Here is a 19117-nt window from a genome sequence, read left to right as displayed (position 1 = left end):
TAGACAGAAGTCCTAAGATAGAGGATGTTAACAAGAATATACTTTACCGCACCGTAGAGGATTCCACAACTTTCTTGCAGTTTTGTCCTGAGTTAGAAACCCGAGGTTTGGCGTGGCCATGCCGAGCAGTAGGCCATGCTGAGAAGAACAAGGTAAACTGTGATTTCTGAGAGCTTCATTGCAGTCATTAGGGGAACAAAATGGCCTTTTCAGCTGTGGTCTACTTCTGTTCAGACCTTTTTTTTGAGATAATAGTTATAGGTTATTTTTTAAATCAAAAGAGGTTGATGTGGTGGCTTGTTGTCACAGTTGATTTTACTTTTGCTTTGTACATTTGTACAGCTTCACACAGCTCTGATTTGTTTCCGTCACTGAAATAGATGATGTTTCTGTAATAAATAGTGCTTCTATCCAAATTTTGTACAACTGTTAAGCATTTCATCTTGGAGGAGAACTTTTTTGTAGACCTTCAGGACAGGCTAGTATAGCAGCTTCTCTGAAGCTCTGTGTGTGTGCGCAGGGGGTACAAGTTAACTGGTTTTCCTGGAAAGAACTTTTTATTTAAATATTCTGGCCAAAAGTTTTCAGGAGAAATTCCAAAATTCTGGAAAAATTATTAACCGTTCTTTTTTTTTTTTCCATTAGAAAAGCTTGTCTCTTGATGTAAAAAAGAGGTAAAAAGAGAAGTCCAGTCTCAGCAATTCAGCAAACTCTAATGGATTTCCTTTTTGTGTAGGAAAGAGTAGTTTGGAGAGTGCTTTGAAACCCCTTCATGAGAGAACGAGCACTCACATTTTTCGCTTGATTTTCCCTCTTCAAAGACTGATGAAATCTAATCTTGTATCCAGTCTCTATAATTTGGAAGTTGTAGTTAGCTGAACACACGTAATTCCAAGGGAATGATGCTGCAATCCAAAATCTTTCTTCTGGACAGAAAAGAAACACCTCTATTTGCAAAGCCAAGAATTTATTGCTGGTACGACTGAAATCTTAACAGGCGAATTAAAGACTTAATATTAGTCTGGATCTCATTATTACAGAAGAAGAAAGAAAGAAAGAAAGAAAGAAAGAATGCCATTACAGAAAAAGTTTCGATAATAGCATAGTTAAAATTCTTATACATACACACCTCTTTCTCTGCTGTTGTACTCATCCTTCTACTGCCCTTTGGCATCCTAAGGTTGATGGTAGCTGTCTTCAGAAGAAGCAGGGGGTTGTAGTGAGTTATCAGCATCCCCAAGTTCTTCCCTGAAAGGAGCATGATGATGATGATGATGGAGTTTCTTCTTCCTCTCCTTCCTCAAGAGGAGTATGATGTTGCTGCTTTCTTCCTCCGTACTTTAGGGTCCGCTTGAGGCTGTTTTTATGTTTTCTGATACGCTTTTACACCTTGCTCTTTTTTAAATTGATCTACAAGTCCATGTAACGAGTGAATTCACTGTATGTAGTGGGTTTTACATATGCTAGCTAGATACATTAGATCTGTTCTTTGATCTCTTTCCTACCCCTAAAACCATTTTTTCCACGCCCAGATGTGCATTTCTTTAACTTACCGCTGCTGAGTTGTTTAGGGTCCTGGGGTCTCCAGTGTCAGCCTGTGACCCTTTCCTTACCACGCCGTGCCTGTACTCCTCAGCACCATATCCCACGTCCCTGCTTTCAAAGGCCTCTGCTGTCCTACTGGGGGCTGTGTTTGTCTGTGCTACACCATTACCCTAGAGTCGTAAATACTTCATTTTAGCCCAAATAATTGCATGTTACTACTATTTATATAAAGATTACTAGCAATGCCAATTCGATATATACTGGGCTGCTGCGCTGCAGTGGATAGATGATCTTGTAGAGCCTGAGGAGTTGGAAGCTGTACCTCCCCCATGCAGTCTGCACCACTTTGCCTTTTCAAATTCACATTACTTCAGAGCAAAGAAATATTCTGTATTTTTGTTGCATGTGCTAGCATTGCTTGATGTGTTACAAATTCATCTCAGTCATCTGAGTATTAAAATTGGCATTTATTGCCGAATAGCTCTTATGGATAGACACCATATTTTCTTGAGCCCAAATACTGTGTTGGGTTGATTTTGATGCCAAGGCACCACTGTGACAAGTTTGTAGCATCATATCAGTGCAGCTCACGTTCTAGTCACGTTGATGCCTTAACGTGCATCTCGTTCCCTTTTGCTAATGTCAGTGGAGCCTTCTTCTCAGATCCACTACCTAGCTCATTTAAAATTTTAAGGAAGGCGTGTTCGTGGAGTTAAACTCTGGGGATAATGTTCATGCAATGTGTTACTTATTTGTCTAACACTGCAGTTGTATGCATGACGATTTGCAGACAAATGTAAGAAGTGAATCCTAATTCTTTTATAATCTAATTTAAATACAATGCCGGCTACAGCAGCGAAGCAGTAAGCAAAGGATGATGGCAAAGAGGATGGATGGATGAGGTTGCAACAGTGAAAGATCATGACAAAGGAGTATTTTTGCTGTCCGTTTTAATTTCACTAGGTCCCGTATGACATGTTTTTTCACCAGGTCTGCTCCTTCTAACTGTCAATGACTCCCAACGTCTGGACAAGTCTTTATTTTAGAATCTCTTTGATAACCTAATTCTCCTCAGTCAATTGATTTCTGACCTGACTTTCATTCTTGTTTCAAATGATGTACTTAATAGTTTAGCTAACTACAGTTGCCAGTAATTGATCTTATTAACTGTTTTTCCTTAACATATCTCAACCTTTTTGCCACCCATCTGCTTTGAAGCTGCCCATTTGTATGGATTCTTTGCATAAATATTTTGTGGCTCATTTGATTCTTTGCATAATTAATTAATTGCTTCTCATTTAGTTCTCTGCATAACTAATTTGCTGCCACGTAATTAACAACTCTTTAATTCCTTATTAATTATTTACTGTTCTTTTGAATATATGAATTAATTGACTGTTTAAATTTGCTGCTGTGCTGATTTGACATCTAGTTAATTGTTTTGATCAATCAATTAATTAGCTGCTTAATCTCTCCTTCAAAGTATAACCCCGTGACTGCCTTGTGCATGTTCTGCTGCCCTTCCCCGTTCTCTTCATTCCTGTCATTCAACCTCACCCTCATCTGGATGGTCCACTTTCTCTCCAGGCATGCACAGCCCTCAAGAGCTTTCATACTTCCCTCCGATGAGGCCATCTCCATAACCTCGATGACGTTCCTCATTACCTCTGGTCTTCCTCCAAGTATGTTCTTCTTCCCTCTCTGCTGTTATGCTTCCATAATAGTAACTTGGTTACGTTAGTACACTTGAGCCTCAATAGTTGCTCTGTTTAGAGCAAACGAGGAGGGTTGAATCAGGGCGGAAAAAAGACATTATAATACTTGCCAATTAAACTTCCAACAGGGAAATGTGATATGAGAACAGACCTGGAAAATTATGCATTTTTATGGTAGGCAGGGTGAGGATGTTTCAGACGCAGTTGAGTACCGCGTGGCTATTCCAGATGTTTGGGATAAACTGATCTAGCTGATAAAGTTCCCGAAACTTTGCAGCAAACTTTTTGAGCAAACTTTACAGCAAACTTTAGAGCAAACTCTTCCACTCAACTTATTTTTTCCTCTCGTTCTTCACTACAGAAGATTTTGTGTAGACAAGGAACCTTTCTCTTCACACTTTGCTTTATTTATGTTCGAAACCCATACTTAAGATTTCACAACTGGTTGCTGGAGAAAATGCTGTTCTTTTTGGGGACCAGGCCTTTGAAAGAGGTGTTATCTTAAAAAATACTTTCATGTTATATATCAAGAACAAGCCAGCAGAAAACATGCCTGATATTATGAGAACTCCTTCCAAATGGAATTTTTTTTTAAGTTTCCCACAAGGTGTCAGCTGCTCTTCGAAGCTATTAAAGCGTGCCTTCTTATACAAGTGGAAGTGTGAGAAAATAAATGGCTTTATCAAGCATGCAACATGAGACACGGGGCTACATTTGCTTCTTTAAAGCAAGGTGCTAAGCTGAATATTAACTTTCACAGCCAGAGAATAASCCTGTCAGAATCAAAACTGGTTGGGCTGGCTCAGATGTTGTTCCAATACGTATTACAGTGATATAGTACACGTAATACGTATGTTACGGTATGTGTTAAAAGGACGTCTTAGCATGATTACTTGTCCGCTGAACCATGTTTAGACAGTATAAGAGGGTCCATAGACACCTAGTGCACATGCACATACCTCCAGGGAGGTGACTAAATTTAGATATCTTAATCTTGAGCTGAGTCCTACCCTGAGTGTTTTTGATGAAAGACTTTGACAATAAGGCACCAACTAGTGCAGGAAAAGTCATCTTTCTCTATGCTGAACTGTTTGGGACACGCTCATTTGGTGAAAAACATTGGAGAACATGGGGAAGTTGTTCCCACCTCCTAGGAAAATGATTAGCATGAAAAATTGCCATGAAAACGTGCAAGGCAATATTTACAATCTACTGGCTCGCCTGTTTCCTCTAAGCGCAATGGGGAAGAATTTTAAATAATTTTCTTTTCCTTGTTTACCTTAGGCAAATTAACGAGCGGCTTTTTTTCAGGGCCGATTCACAACATAGTTAGCCTAATTTGTAAATAATCYGAAACAACTGGATTCCCTGAACATGTGCTGAATAATAATGGCATGAACTAAATATGAAGTTGTTGTTGCCGTTCCTCTGATGCTGCTTTAATTAGTCCGTGATATAGTGAGCATGCTGCAAAGTGTGGATCATCTCTTAGCCTCTCCGTATCTTGTCTGGAACAATGAAGCTTTACTCTTCGGGCTTCCAGGCGCTGCTTGATACAAAAGCTATTAATAACTATGACTAGCGTTGAGCGTAGAAGTATTCCATTTCAGTGAGACTATTCATATGATTAAAATGAAGCCTTAGACTCAGATAACTCAGCGAACCAAAGCCCTGATAATATTCTCACTGGAGTTTTGCCATTGCAAAAATTTGTTTTAAACAGATGTACAATCTCAGTGAAAAAAAGGAGCTTTTGCAAAAATTAACGGGCGGTAGGAAATGGGTTGTAATGTGACAATGTAGAAGAAATATGTGAGTAGGTGAAACAGATGGGAGAAATTCAAATTTTTATTCCCAGGAAATACATATGTATTTATTGTCAATATTTCTTACTATTGAGAAAAATGTATGTCAGCAACCCAATGGCGTATAGGAATTACCGGAGAAGGTGAAATAGCTAAATGCATGGGACCTGCCATCCCTACTCAGCTCTGTCTCATTGCATTTTTATGTCAGCTTAAATCCACGGATTCAGTGAAATTGTTGGCACAGACCTTGATTTCTTTGTCTAACTGAAACTGTGCAGACAGGAGCCCTTAGACTTCACTGTTGCTCTCTTATTTAATGCTAGGGCAGAATGACTCCAACGTGGAGGGCACGAGGGAGCGCGGTTCTCCTGGTTGTTGTCCGATTCCTCGGACTGAAACTTGTTCCTTGGCTTTCCATACGTTTGATAACTCCCCCTCAAATCTGAAGTAAACTTTTCTAATAATTTATTTAAATTCAGTTTTACTGTTCTTTTTCTTTGGTTGTATTTCTCGAGGTTAGAAGGATCATGCACAAAAGCAGGATTACCCACGTGTTTCAAAACCTGTCGCGATCACGACGCGGCTCCGTTGGTTGCATCAGCAGAGCTGGGAGTTGGTGTTTCAAATAAATCACTGCCTTCGCATCTACACAAAAATGTTGGAAGCAGATTCATCTCTTTTGCAGGTCTTTACCGTTATATCCTTCTACTGGAAGCAATAGGGAAGGTTATGAAAATAGACAAAGTGTGAAGGATATGTTGTTGCTTTTTTGCATCATCAGCCGTATTATTTTGGGTATGACTGAGTAGTTGCAGTTGACAGAAAGGATGGGGGCAAAATACCAGAAGCCAGTGCTTTGTCATGGATTTGTATTGTATCTCAACTCAGTAATGCTGTTTTTTACTGGTTATGTCTATTCACTAACATTTGAAAGCTGTAAGAGAAGATGCAGTGTTTAGTCTGGAAGAATATCAGCCTCAAAATTAGGTTGGCATTGTTTTAGGAAATCTGTGGAAAAATAACTCAAACTGCTAAATAAGGAAAGCTGGCTGCTTTTGCTGCTTCCGCTTCAGTTTACAAAAGCTGTGTGCTTTATTTGACAACAAAGGTTTTGGAAAAGTTTGATGCTCAACAACTTAATGCTCTAATTATCCACTGTGAATCATTCTTAATTATAAAGCAACATATAGAAAGTTTTTTGAAATATCAGGAACATATGACCAATGGCTATCTTTTGAAATCTAAAAATCCACAGGAAAAAGCTAGTACTGAGACATTTTACGATGCTCGACCATTTTACAAAGCTCCTCTGAAAGGCAATGAAGTATTGTAATGTATGAATAAGAAAACGTATGAACATACATTACCTTAGCTATTATTCTTCAACTTATCTAAGAAGCTGAAGAGCAAGGTATTTTTTTATGTCTGTATACCTATCTCAGTACTTTCAAAAGAAATGACAAAAGTCTTTCCTTAAATTTGATTTAAAATAGTATAGCGGTATCTTAAAGCTTTCCAGAAAGTAGAGAGTGTTGCTTCAGCCGTCTTTTTATCAGTTACAACTTGCACAAACTACTCCCAGTAATTCATTAGCTGCCTGGTATGGGCATGGTGGAGGCAGCTGGGTTTCAAAGCTGTGGAACAAACCAAAAATGCTGGAGTTCTCTCTTTAAGATTAATGTTTTTGTAGCCTTGTGGTCTGAGCATGATGAAGGACAGTGCGTATAGGGCAGAAAGTCGGAGTAGACTTCTTCCAGTTCACTTCTAGAAGGGATGTAATATTGTGTTTGATTAGAAAGATTCCAGAGTTACACTTGGACTTTGAGCTCCAAGAAATGGAGAATTCCCCGTTTCCCTTTCGTTCTTGCTTCCCACTGCCAGCCGGGAGCTCCAGAAACTAGAATGAAATTGTCCTTTAAGGCAGCAGCTACCCTAACTCTGAACTCCCTGCTTTCATAGGCTTATTTATAGCTGAAATTTTTAGAGACTCCAGAAGGACACACAGCAATGTTTGATAACCTTAGCTATGCATGAGAAGTGTTTCTGAGAATTTTGGTTGCATTGTTCAAAAAATGAAATAAAGGGAAAAAAAATGACCCCGCCGTGTGCAATGGTCAAGTTCTGCTCCTTCCGCTCTTCGGCAGCAGTTGTCTCAGCTACAGCATGTGCTGGCAGCACAGTGGGATCTGCCCGTCCCTGTGCTACGTCTCATCCTTGCATCCTTGTTTCTGTCCTCACAGCTCTTTCCCATAAATAGCAGATTTCACCAAGAAACCTGCATATCAAGGAACTAAGGAAAAGATGCTGGAAACGGCATAGGACAGAAGGGCTGAGGGAGGAGGCTTTTGAAGGGGAAAGGAGAAAGATCATTTGGAACAGATGAAGATGTTGAGGATTTAAAAGTTGTTTTCGCATATCTTCCTTGAGCATGTGTAATATATTACCTTTCAGAAATAATTAGATTTTCTTCTTAAATGGTTCTGCTATTCAAAGCATGCTGCAAAAGTTTAAATTCCCTTTGATAGCAACATCTGGCCCTCTGGTTATTCTCCTAGTTCTAACAAATCGGAATTTGAGCCCTCAGTGCCTGGACGCAGCTAAGGCTCAGTAGCAACAGCTTGTTCCCTTGTACGACCCATCCTTCTCGCTTCAGCAGAGTCCTGGGCTGCCAGATGTTAGCTCTGCTCTGAATCGTTGACTTAGTCCTTAACAAATCCTTGAGTGTAACACCCTGTCCTCAAGAGAGGATGAGTGCCAGCTTGTCTGAGGCACAGACAGAGTGACTAAAATGAATTCGGGAGAATCGGAGACATACTCTTACCCTTCTAATGTGTTAAAAAGAAATTGGGACAAATTCATTTTAGTCCTTTGGGGAAAATGTTACCTGGGGAGCACCTTGCTCAAGTTAATCCAAATGTGGACCTCTAATCTGGCCTCAATTAAATGTGATAGGCAAATTTCAAGATGATCTGGGTAAGCATACGGATAAGAGAGCTTTTAGACTATTGAATCTGCAATGAAAAGTACAGTTCTAGATTTCTGTTTCTCATTCTCCAGCTCAATAACTCTGTTGCTCTGTTACCTTGGGCAGTCTCTTAGAGTTTAACTTTACAAAGTGTAGGGTTCCTGAAAGGTCCATTTGAAATCAGGAGGATCTGTGGGAGCAGAACACCATGGGAGGATGAAGACAGTTGTACCCTCTTTGGTCTTCCTAACTACCTGGGTAGACTGCTGAAAAAGGAAGGTGAAATAACTTCTTCCATTTCCATTGTTTCATGACGCGATTTGAGTAGGCAAGTGGCAAACAGTCAGATCGTTAGGATATTCAGCAGCAAGTTGATTAGGAAAGTGCATCCCTGGCTGTAAATTGTTTGCGACACCCCGTGAAAAGTATGAGAAAATAAGAAAATCTGTGTGTCAGAGTTGGGTTTCCTCCAAACCCACTGCTGGGCAAGGCTGAGTGCTTTCCATCCTAGAGCCTGGCGGTGCTGATCCCAGGCTGGCTGGAGAGGGTCACGCCACAGCAACTGTCTCTTTGAGGCAGAGACCTGTCCACATTTCTACTCTTAGCTTCTGCCCACCAAAGGATAAGATAGAAATGACTGGAAATCGCAAGAGAGAAAGTCCTCAGTTGTTTTCTACATTTTTTAGATAGTGTTTTCTAGTCAAAACTGCCCCGGAAAGCGCGTGGCTCTTTTTAATATATACGATTATTGTAAAAGGGTTTGTAAAAGGCCTGGTCACAATAAATCACTGAAAGTTTCAGACGACATAATACGACTGCCAAATCTTGAATTTTTGTTCTCTTGCTTTTCATTCCTCTTCCGTCTGTCTACAGCTTCCAGATTCTGATAATATTGCAAAGTTTATAAATCAAAATGTAGGGAGTGATGGTAAATGTATGGGCAAGAGTCTGAACTGCAGTCTATAAAGTATTTTACTTTATGAAGTCTGCTTATAATGAAATAAGACCACTCTGCATCTGTTTCCAATAGCATTAAGTTCAGTTAAGTGTACTGTTAAGGATCTCTAGAGAAAGTTTTTTCAAATAGTTTTGATTTAGAGAAATGTTTCGTGCCACAGATTTCTTCTGATAGGTTAGTGCGTTTGAGGTGGGGGAAGAAAGCAGCTATTTGGAGTCACTGAACGCCGGGATGCTCAATGTCTCTGCTTTTTGGTAAGGGATAGTGAGTGAGTAGAGAATTATTTGGAAAAGTCCTGGCGAGGGAAGGTGCAGAAAGGTCTGAAAGCAACACATGGGGCAATTCTATCTCTTCATATAGCTGGCAAAAGAAAATTGAAGCCACAAAAGTATAGGGAGGATGGAGAACGTATTCCAGGGGAAATTATCATACAGTTGAAATCATTGATGGGGAGGACTTACCTTGACTTCCTTCCTTGCCTATAAATCATTATGAATAAAAAGTTTCCACTACTTTTGACATCAGTATCCTTTGTGAAAGATACTTTAAACAGGATTTTCCTTCAACGTGCACATTGTACATTATGGAGCCACCAAATCATACAGTGTGACAATATTGGAAGTACTGTGCTGAATTTTCATGTTTGCATCTTGGCGATTTCCAGCTCAAATAGCTCAGCTATTACTTGGCTTTCAATTCCCTAGTGATCTGAATGTCAGTTCCTGTTCTTTTGGGATTATAAATAATCACTGCTAAATAGACTTTGCAATGACAAATTTATTTAAAAACATTCTGGATGGCGATGGAATCAGAATGGGATTTGTCCAGCTTCCCATAGCTTTGTTTATTCTTTAGGACTTATATGATTCAAGAAAAATCAAAGCATGTGTTTTCTTGAAGTAGTGAAATATGAGGATATAAATCAGAGTACACAAGGTAGTTTTTTATATAACAAACAAGAAGTGTTATTTTTGAACTTTGTCATGTGATTATGAAAGTTTTCACTACAGTAATCCTCAAAGAACACCAATTTATTAGGAGATAGCTGACTTTTCCAACTTCTCCAAAATACTTGAAAAATAGGCAGCTATTAACAGCATATCTGCTGCATACAAAAAGGGCCGTGGGTTTTACTTTTTTGCAGACAAATATTTGGCAGAAATATCAGTCAGAAAGGTGTTGGTTTTGACATTGCCCGGTAGGATGATCAGACTGAAATTTTTTTTTCAAGATTTTAGGTTTTCTCAAAGTACTCCTTCAGTCCTCGAGCCACTTTCTGAACCGTGATGATTTTAAATTGAAGAGGCACAGCAAAGCTGGTGTCGTTCCAGTTGGCTGATAAATTCTCATCATCTGCATTGCGTAGCTGCTATGTATGATACAAATAAAGTAACAACGGCTTAATGCTGTTAAGAAGAGTTGTTCCTCTGCTTCGGCATGTTTTGCTAGCCATTTCTGATTATTTTTTGCTATCCGTCCAACAGAAGCCCTCGTGCTGGTTCTTTTCCAAAATATTTCCTATTAAAATTCTATTATGCAGTAGATATTTTCTTCGTAGACAAGTTGACCTCAGTAAGGGAACATCTGGTTGCTTCCTTGTATGCCTAATTTGGTATTGTGTTTCAGTAGCGCCCGCTTTGGCAGTGCCTAGGGGCAAGTAGCGCAGGACCTTTGGCTTCTCTGCTGCGCAGTGTTTTATGATTGCAAGCCCGCAGGGTTGCAGAATATGAATGTCTTCATTTTGAATTGTTAATTAACGGTAGAAGCAGGGCGCGTAGGTAAACTGTGCGGATTTAACATGTAACTCTAAGTTGGCAAAGTTATGTTTCGGTTTCTCCTGGAGACTGGAGAAGGAGCAATAGAAAGATTTTATTTTTACCGTTTCTTCAGAAAGCACACGCTGAGGCTACAAGAAAGTATGTAGAGATAAATGAGAGAGAACAGGAGAAAACAAAGAACTTCTCAGCCTGATGGTTTCGGAATTGTGTAACGTAAGCGCTTGTCAGAAGGCTCTAGATTTCATACGTTCTTTCAAATAATGGCTCAAGACTTGTTGAAAACAAAACTCTACGCTCCAGAATTTGCATTTGAGTAACTCAGGAGGATTCAGAAGGTCGCTAAGCAGTTAATGATTTATTCTCCAGCCCCTACAAGTATTTCTTCAAAAGCTTACAGTCTTGACTGGGGTTCCTAGTAGGACCTCAGCATCTTGTAAAAGTAGCATCAGTTTAATTCCTCGTGCATGTGTCAACACACTGGCTTTCTGCAATCAGTGAATGGAGCTTACTGACTCTGTGAGAATGTTGTGGGTGAGTGCTTGACTGCGGTTTCTTTTTTTACTTAATCTTTCAATTATTTATAAAGTTAATGCTTAGGGTGTTCTAAGAGTTCATTCAGCTCTACTGTGCCAAAGAAGGGCTGGTTATTTTAAACTGAGATCAACCTGTTGCATTGTGTGTTAATAAATGTGTGTGTGTGTATTTATGCGGTAAATAAAATGTAACTTCATTCTGCATTGCCTTCCCTTTCTCCTCTTGTTGATTTGAAGCTTGGCAATCTTTTCTCTTTCGAAAGCAGAGAGCAAATAGAAGAATCTCACATTTCATTAATAATAAGAAGAAAAGGAGGTTGCTAGCTCTTTTGCTTGCAAAGAGCCCTGAGTATGTAGCTTCTGTAAACCTATTCCTTGGCTGAAAGTTGAGTTTCCCTAAAGCTCAGAGGGTTGTTACCCACTGTTCCCTCAGCACAACTAGGAATGAATGTCAAGTTCCCAAAAGCTGTTGTGAAAAACTCCCGATTTTTGTTTTTCTGGGGGTGAGGAGACTCCATTCGCCATCCCTTGGTCTGCTAACACCCACCAGACCTGGCGGCAGAGCTGCTAAGCCATAGCCTCTCCGGGGCTCCCGCTCCATCGGTGACGTGGGGGGACCGTGAAGGGCGTGAGGAGGTGGAGGCCGATTCCCCTCGCTGCTTTTCATCTGATGAAAAAAGACCCCTCAAATTCACATTGCACTGTGCATTTAATAACCAGAAGATGCTATATGCTAGCCTTTTCTAACATAGCTCATACTGTTGATTTTAAGCTTTATCAAATAGTTAACCTCTTTTTTTAAAAAAATAAAGTACTCAGTTTCAGAGCAAGAAAATGTAGGTTTCTCCATGCTTTTGTTTTTCCTTCTACACTTTGCAGCTTATCATGTAGTAAATTGAAACCTATGCACGTATTTAATATTGCTTGCTTTTCCTGCAGTTTCAGAAAGCTGAAAAAAGAATGTTTTTAATAAGCTGWATACATTGTTACATTATTAGTAGTGCTTTATGCAGGTGTTTTCCAGTTAGGTATGAAACCATGGTTCTGGGCTTATTGAGTTATGGTAAAATAACCCAAAGAGAACAGACTTTCGAGCCATTTTTCCCGGTGACACTGTATTACTTTATCCTTTCCTGTTTGCTTTGCTGAACAGGTCTGAGAGCTTCCTGTTGTAGCATGCATCAAAAAAATCTCTTCCGTAGCCCCAGATTTTAAATCTTTCCTCCTTTGCAAATTGAARCGGTCTTGCTAGCACCAAGATGCAAAGAATTTGCCCAGCATGTCGGTGTCCMATATCTGCTGGGTGAGAAGCCAAAAAGCACTTTACTTCCAATGAGATCTTGCGTTATTGAGCAAGGTGTCTTCTTCAGTCCCACTACGGGAGAGCCAGGTGAGTCAGGCCATGCCGCAGCCCCGTGCTGCCGTGCCGCGACCGCAGTTTCACGAGAGCCCGAACGAGCGGCTTGTTCTGCTGGGTCTCAAAGCGGGTGTTTTTCCACAGGAATCAAACTCGCTGCCTCTGCGGGAACTATTCTTGCTCGTACAACTCCTATAGGATATAGTCTGAGAAGACAGCTTAACGACCTGAACGCGTATCTTGTAGCCTACCTAGCAAAAATGAAATCTGAAGATTTAAAATCCCACATTTTGGAAATTTAACGCTTGAATAGCATTTCTATCTCCCCGATGATTCTGAGGCTTTTATGTAGCGAATGCTCACAATATCTGGGATGCAGCTGTTCGCTGGAGAGCTGCTGGGTAAACCGGAAAGCTCCCAACCGAAAAAAATACGTGGGGTTGGCACCGACTTTAGCACTCGAGAACAGTCCCTTTATTTCTTTACTCTCCATAAAGAAGAGAAGGAGAAAACATTTACTTTCCTATGATAGGCTGGATATTTTTGGTATCTATGAAATGTGGTTCTTTCCAGAGCTATGTGATTACCCAAACAGTAATGAAAAGGAGAAGTTTTGTTTAACTCTCAGCTGGTGGTTCTACAGGGCCCCCAAAAAGTAAATCACCTTGAAATCACCGTGTTAGGCAAGCACAGTCAGCACACTGCTGCCACGGACTGTACCCTCAGGAATGGGAAACAAGGCGAGAGCTCTCCTTGGTTCAAAGCGGAGGCTGAAACTCCTGATGTTTCAAGGACTTCATATGAATCTCTGAATCTTTTATGTGCRCGGTAGTTCAGGATGCTTGGCACTTCATAAAGGCACGTTGCTCTGCCTTCAATATCCAGCCCCTGAGCTAGAAAGAGGTCGTAACAGAAAAGCCACAAAACTCAGGTTCTTGTCCAAAAAATTAAAGTGGACAACAACATGAGGAAAGGAGGAGGAAAAAGCTGACTTAATCATGCGGCATACTAATATTTGTTCGATCCTAATGTGGGCTGCCGGGTTGAATTTCAAGGACCCGATACAACATTTTAGAGGCCTGTTTCTTCCACTCTGGAAAGRCAGGAACATCTGACTCTGTCCTGGAGGGTAGTCAGAGCGTGCTTTTAGTGGTGAGGATTCATCTCCAGACTGGGCATCAGGAATTCCCCCCAAATCTCTGTCCGAGCTTACAGAGCCATAAAAGGCCAAATGCGAATGCGCTGAGGAGGCCAGCAGGTCTTCTCCTCTGCTRCGCCTTGGAAAATGGTGAATTCTTAACATTAGTGTCTTGCAGAATCTGGAACACAAGTGTTTGAAGATTGTTCTAAACTATATGGGACTGGCTGGTGCAAGGAGCTTGATCYCTCTGCTGTGTATTAAATATTGAAAGTGTAAGTTAGATCTGAGAGTCTTGAATTTCATTATAAACTCTGTCCTTAATCTGCTGCATCCTTTTATACCAAACCATATTACAGGCCTTTCAGTTCACCCTTGATCTGATAAGTTCRGGGTGATACTCTTGGTAGTGCTGGAACCATCCTAGATGGGATTAATAAACTTTAACAGTGAAAGTCCTTTTCTATATAGAACATGTATTTTATCAGAAAACATTGCAGTAAATGTTTTTGAGGGATAGATGTATCTTTTGTGAAATTGGAATTGCAATTATTTTGATTATGGGTAGGAAGCAAAGTGACTYGCTGGATGGAAGTCCCATGACAGAATGTGAAAATAATTTACTAGAGATTAAAAATTACAATTTTTTCCTCAAACTAATATTACTGAGTTCAACAGCACCATCTTTCTAAACTTCTAAAGAGTCAAGTGTCCAAGAAAAATTGTATATTTGATATTAAATTACTAAGATTGCACAAAATGGAGTAAATATTTTGTGAATCATAATGGAATGAACCGTAAAAGAAGGTTACCGTCATTGTTCTTTTGATTTAGATAGTAAAAGCACTTTTTCATGGGCTCTGAGCTCACTACCATTTATCTAAAATTTCCTTGCTGATTTTGGCCATTGCGATAGCRGGGAAGTAGTTCAGTGACTTACCTAAAACAAATAAATCGCAATCACTCAAGTGATGCTCAACATTGAGATAAGTTGCTTGTTTTCTTGCTCTGACTTTCTCAACTCTGCCTCCTTGCTCTTGCAAGCTCAGTGAGTCAGAGCTAGTTACACACTGCTTTATCCATTTTTGGGAGAATATGTGGGTCCTCCCAGTAGAGGTAATGCCAAGAAAAACTCCTCTCGGTGATGATTCGGAGTAATTTCTGCACATCACACTCTGGTGAGCCTGTTCCTATCTCTCAACGTACAGGCAGAGTCATCTCCTAGCTGAGGTCCTCAGCTGTGTAATCTTTCACATATAATAATTTTAATCACTGATGCTTTTTTCCCCCCCCCCCTTAATGGGCTCAAACCGAAGTGGATTTCATTCGGTCATTACAAGTTAAAAGAGCAAAATGTCTCAAAGCAAAACAACCAGGCTGCTGGGATAGGTTAACTGTGCTTGTTTCACAGAAAGAAGGCAGTTCCTGAGAGTCTAAAATTGCTTGCCTAAGGTCAAAGTGAATTGATAACAGATCCAAAACCAGGACCTGGAAATATGGTTTTCGAGGCTCTAATTACAAGCTGGGAAGGGAGTAGTTATCTTAAGCTATTTTATTGCGTTGCTGCTTTGACCTGAACATAGTCAAGAAAAATCAATATTTTCCATAGACTTCTGGAGATGGCTTTGTGGGTGGATGAGGTTACTTTGACTTATTTAATGAAGCCRGTGGCGTGAAGTAAATAGTGTCATTGAGCTTGTTCCCACGGACTGGACGGAAAGCAATGATTTTTAAAGAGGCTGCTTTTTGCGCGTTTATCGATCTTTTGGTGGATCCATAGCTACTGATACTTTTGTGATGCCAGATTATTTTATCAGTAACTTCAGAACTCATTACGTGTTCCCTTCTTAATGCATTTATATTCCCTTTAGCCACTGGCAAAGCATGGGACAGTAGGCTCAGATTTCTGGCAGAAGGTGACAGTTTCTTCTTGAGTTGGAGCAGGCACCCTCTATCATTGCCCCGATAAAAAAAGGTGCAATAATTAAGAACTTCAGTAAGTTTGATTCGAAAGAGCCAATATGTTCCGGCTACAGGTTTTAAGGTTGTTACTTTATGTGCTGTGCCTTTATGACACAGGAATGGGAGCGTCTGTCTGCTGCGCGGTGAAGCCAACACCCCCCCTCAAACCCTCAGAGGAGCCCCGTAAGTCACGAAAGGCTAAATAAGACAATCTATATCGTTGTACTTGACAGCAATAAAAGAGAAGTTATGCTGTGTTTTGGCTCATGAATTTAAACACCAGCGGAATTATGAAAGCCTCTTAGTGTTACCGGCGTGAGGACTGCCAGTTGCAAATTGCAGTGCTTTTCAGATGTGCTGACGGGGCACTTTGAAGCCTTTTACAGAGAGATTGACTTGATGGTATATTTTAATCTTGTTAAACTGCTGCATGTACTGTAATAATGAGTCCCTAGCCGGGTTTGATACGAGCGAATCAAACAAACTTGTTAAAGTCCTTAAAGTCTCATAATTTACCAAGTATAAAAACGATTGTAAAAATAGAGTCTAATTGAGGTACATATTGCCATTTCTGTTTCTTCATGCTCCACAAAGCCAATTAATTCTCTCAGCAAACCCAAACATGTGGCAAGAATTGAATGCGGCCCAAGGGTGCTCAGATCTTTGAAGGTTTGTTTTTGGAGGGGACCCGGGCAAGAAGCTATTAAGCCAGTTACATAGCAGATGTGTCCAGGTAGTCTCAAGGGCACCGAGCACCATTGATGTCTGAAGCCAGGGAGACCCGTGAGATGTCTACCCAGAATGGGAATCTACCCACTACCCAGAATGGGAATTGGAAAGCCTTGGTTGGGACCATAGCTAGAGGTGGTGGTGGTGGTTAGGCGTTGCTGGATAAGTCCCATTGCAGATGTTACYGATGAAGGAAGTTGCTTTCTAAGATCATCTATTCCAGCAAAATCAGCTTTTGTTCTTGAGTGATTCAGAGGGAAAGTGACCTTTCATGCCTGCAAGTAAAGAGATTTTATGTGTCATTTCTCTTTCAGGGGGTCTCGGAGAAATGTAAACTCTATTTTTCTTTCCTCAGAGGGTTTCCAGGTGCCACGTCCTTTGCACCAGTAGAGGGAAAAGGATGCTGGTCTAGGGAAATCCTGATCCAGATGCTTGGAGGAGTTTTGTGGCACAGATCAGGGTGGTCAGAAAGAGTTGTCACGTCAGTAGGAACTTGCAGCCTTTGGAGGCAAGTTTTGTAGTTTATTCTGAGTATTCATAACTTCCAGATAGCTCAGGCCGGTCCTTCTAGGTTCAGAGCAAAAGACGAATGCAGCATTTCCGCATTGGCTCCTTTATGGCATGTGGCTGCTTCTTAATCCTCTCCCTCTTCTGAGACTTCATTTTTAAGAGCAGAAGTCCCTTAAAATGTTAGGCTTGCTCAGTTAATTAGCTGAATTTAGCAATAGTGTTTTAATAAATATTTGCGTTAAATTCCTCCTTTTCTGTTACTCGTAGATGATTTCATCTAAACCAGAAAATTTGTCTTTTCACAGCTYACGGGATAATTTCTTCCTTCTCTTTAAAGAAATGCTGATCTTTGTAAGTAGAATAAAACAACCAGTTGCTTCTTTACCCRCCGGTGTTCTTTAATCAGTTTACCGGCCTTTTCCCAGCCAGGATTTTCTTAGCACTGCAAGTCTGATATTTTGAAGATGGATTTTTTTTTTTGCTTGCGTGCCCGTGAAGAGCCTTGAGCACAAAGTCATTATCTGAGAGCTACAAACTGGAATTGATCTGTCTTAGAGTTAGCATAATTTCCATGTCTGCGCTGACCCGCCTGTTATTGTCCAACAGGTTCCTGAAAATGTCAAGAGCCAGAGGGGAGGTCCTGATGAAATTGCACTTCTTCCTTCCCTCGGAGTAACTGCATTTTAAAGTCCCCGAGCCCTGTAAATAAAAGAGAAAAATTGGTAATGAGAAGAGGAATTAATAGGATAGTCTCTCACATGATTTATACAGCTTTCAAAAACTGTTGCGTTATTGTGCTTAAAAGTGCTGGTCTACAGCAGTTTCACACTAGGAAGACAAGATTAAAAACTCAAAGGGGCAGCACTGGGAATTAGAAGCTAGAAGATCTGATGGATCTGAAATGAAATAAAAGCTGCTATTGGGGAAAATTTATTGGAGAGCTAAAATAGCGTGGCTGCCGATGAAGTATTCAGCGGACCCGAATGTTTACCTTGATATAGACGTCACATTTTCAATTTACTAGACGAGTACTTTTTTCAAGTACTGTTGTCATTATGGAAATTAGCCGAATGAATGTACGCCGTACGATGCATTATGCAGTGAAGTGGGCTCCGAAGCCAAGGTGCCGTTATGCAGAGGCGTTAGGCTGGGCCGACGCGTGGGCAAAGTCATGTSATCGCGAGCCCGTGGGGTACGTGGCACCTGGGGAGCAAAAATTTCAGCCAGGAGTTAGAAGGGGCTTTTGATTAGTAAGGCGAAGAACGAACAGGCACTGCTGCCTTTGCAAGGCAGCTGCCTTTAATGAAGATTGCTTTTTGGTGAAGTTAGTTATTTTAAACCAGTAGCAGGTATAATGAAATACATTTTTATAGCGAACCTTATTTTAGCGAAACAAGGACGTAAGTCCTAATGTTGGAATGCAATGTGTCCGCTCTTAATGCCATTATTTCTAATATATTTCCGTATGTATTAAAACCCCTCTCTCAAACGTGTGCATGTTCTCTATTATTCTTGCAGGACACAGGCCCGAATTGGTAGGCGTGTGCACAGCGCTATTGTCTTATTCATAATTGTACTGTGCGTTTAATGCATCTGGGATAAAACTAAATTGATTGCTACTGAAGTAAGGTCCCGTTATGAGCATACCGAGTTCCTGCAGCTTTCCAGTTTTTATCGGGTCTTCTCTGTGAACGCTGTTCTTGTAAAGAAATTTGGCCCTGGAAATTGTTTGTGTCTGTGTTCTAAAGCTTTAGCTGATACAGAGTGGTGTTTCTCTATTGATCTTAAAAGAGCTGCACCAGTTTGTGCACCAGAATCTGTCTTCTTGGTGTAAAATATTCTGCAATAATTTAGGAGGTGAATATGTAGACATTCATTTAAATAGTGCTTACGTGCTAGCGTTTGAACTTTTTGATAAGAACTTTCTGGGTGAAAACTCATGCAAAAGAGGTCAATGTAGCTGAAGTAAGGACTGGGATGCTAATTATTATTTTAATTGCATATGTGGTTTTTTCAGTGGATTATTATTTGCCTGCTATTTGCTGTAGGGAGTTTTTGCTAAGAATTTCCATCTCCTGATACCGTCGAATTATCTGTCTTACTTTTTTTTTCCCCCTTG

General features: G+C 40.4%; 1 protein-coding gene across 6 annotated transcripts in view; it reads left to right on the top strand.

Moving 5' to 3' along the window:
- Positions 1–19117, top strand: part of TRAPPC9 (trafficking protein particle complex 9) — a 460967-nt gene that overhangs the window by 284365 nt on the left and 157485 nt on the right. Inside the window, exon 22 of one of the 6 annotated variants that reach the window (XM_026058557.1) lies at positions 17605–17656. The exons of the other annotated variants lie outside the window; for them this stretch is intronic. Within the exon in view, the coding sequence (XP_025914342.1) occupies positions 17605–17612 (8 nt within the window). The 3' untranslated portion in view covers positions 17613–17656. Of the gene's footprint in view, positions 1–17604; positions 17657–19117 lie in introns of those variants that run through there. 6 annotated transcript variants of the gene reach the window in all.

The sequence above is a fragment of the Apteryx rowi genome, unplaced genomic scaffold, assembly GCF_003343035.1.
Source record: "Apteryx rowi isolate R43461 unplaced genomic scaffold, aptRow1 scaffold_148, whole genome shotgun sequence".
Lineage (NCBI taxonomy): Eukaryota > Metazoa > Chordata > Aves > Apterygiformes > Apterygidae > Apteryx > Apteryx rowi.
The sequence above is the reverse complement of the archived record's forward strand: the minus strand, read 5'-3'. Positions and strand labels throughout refer to the sequence as shown.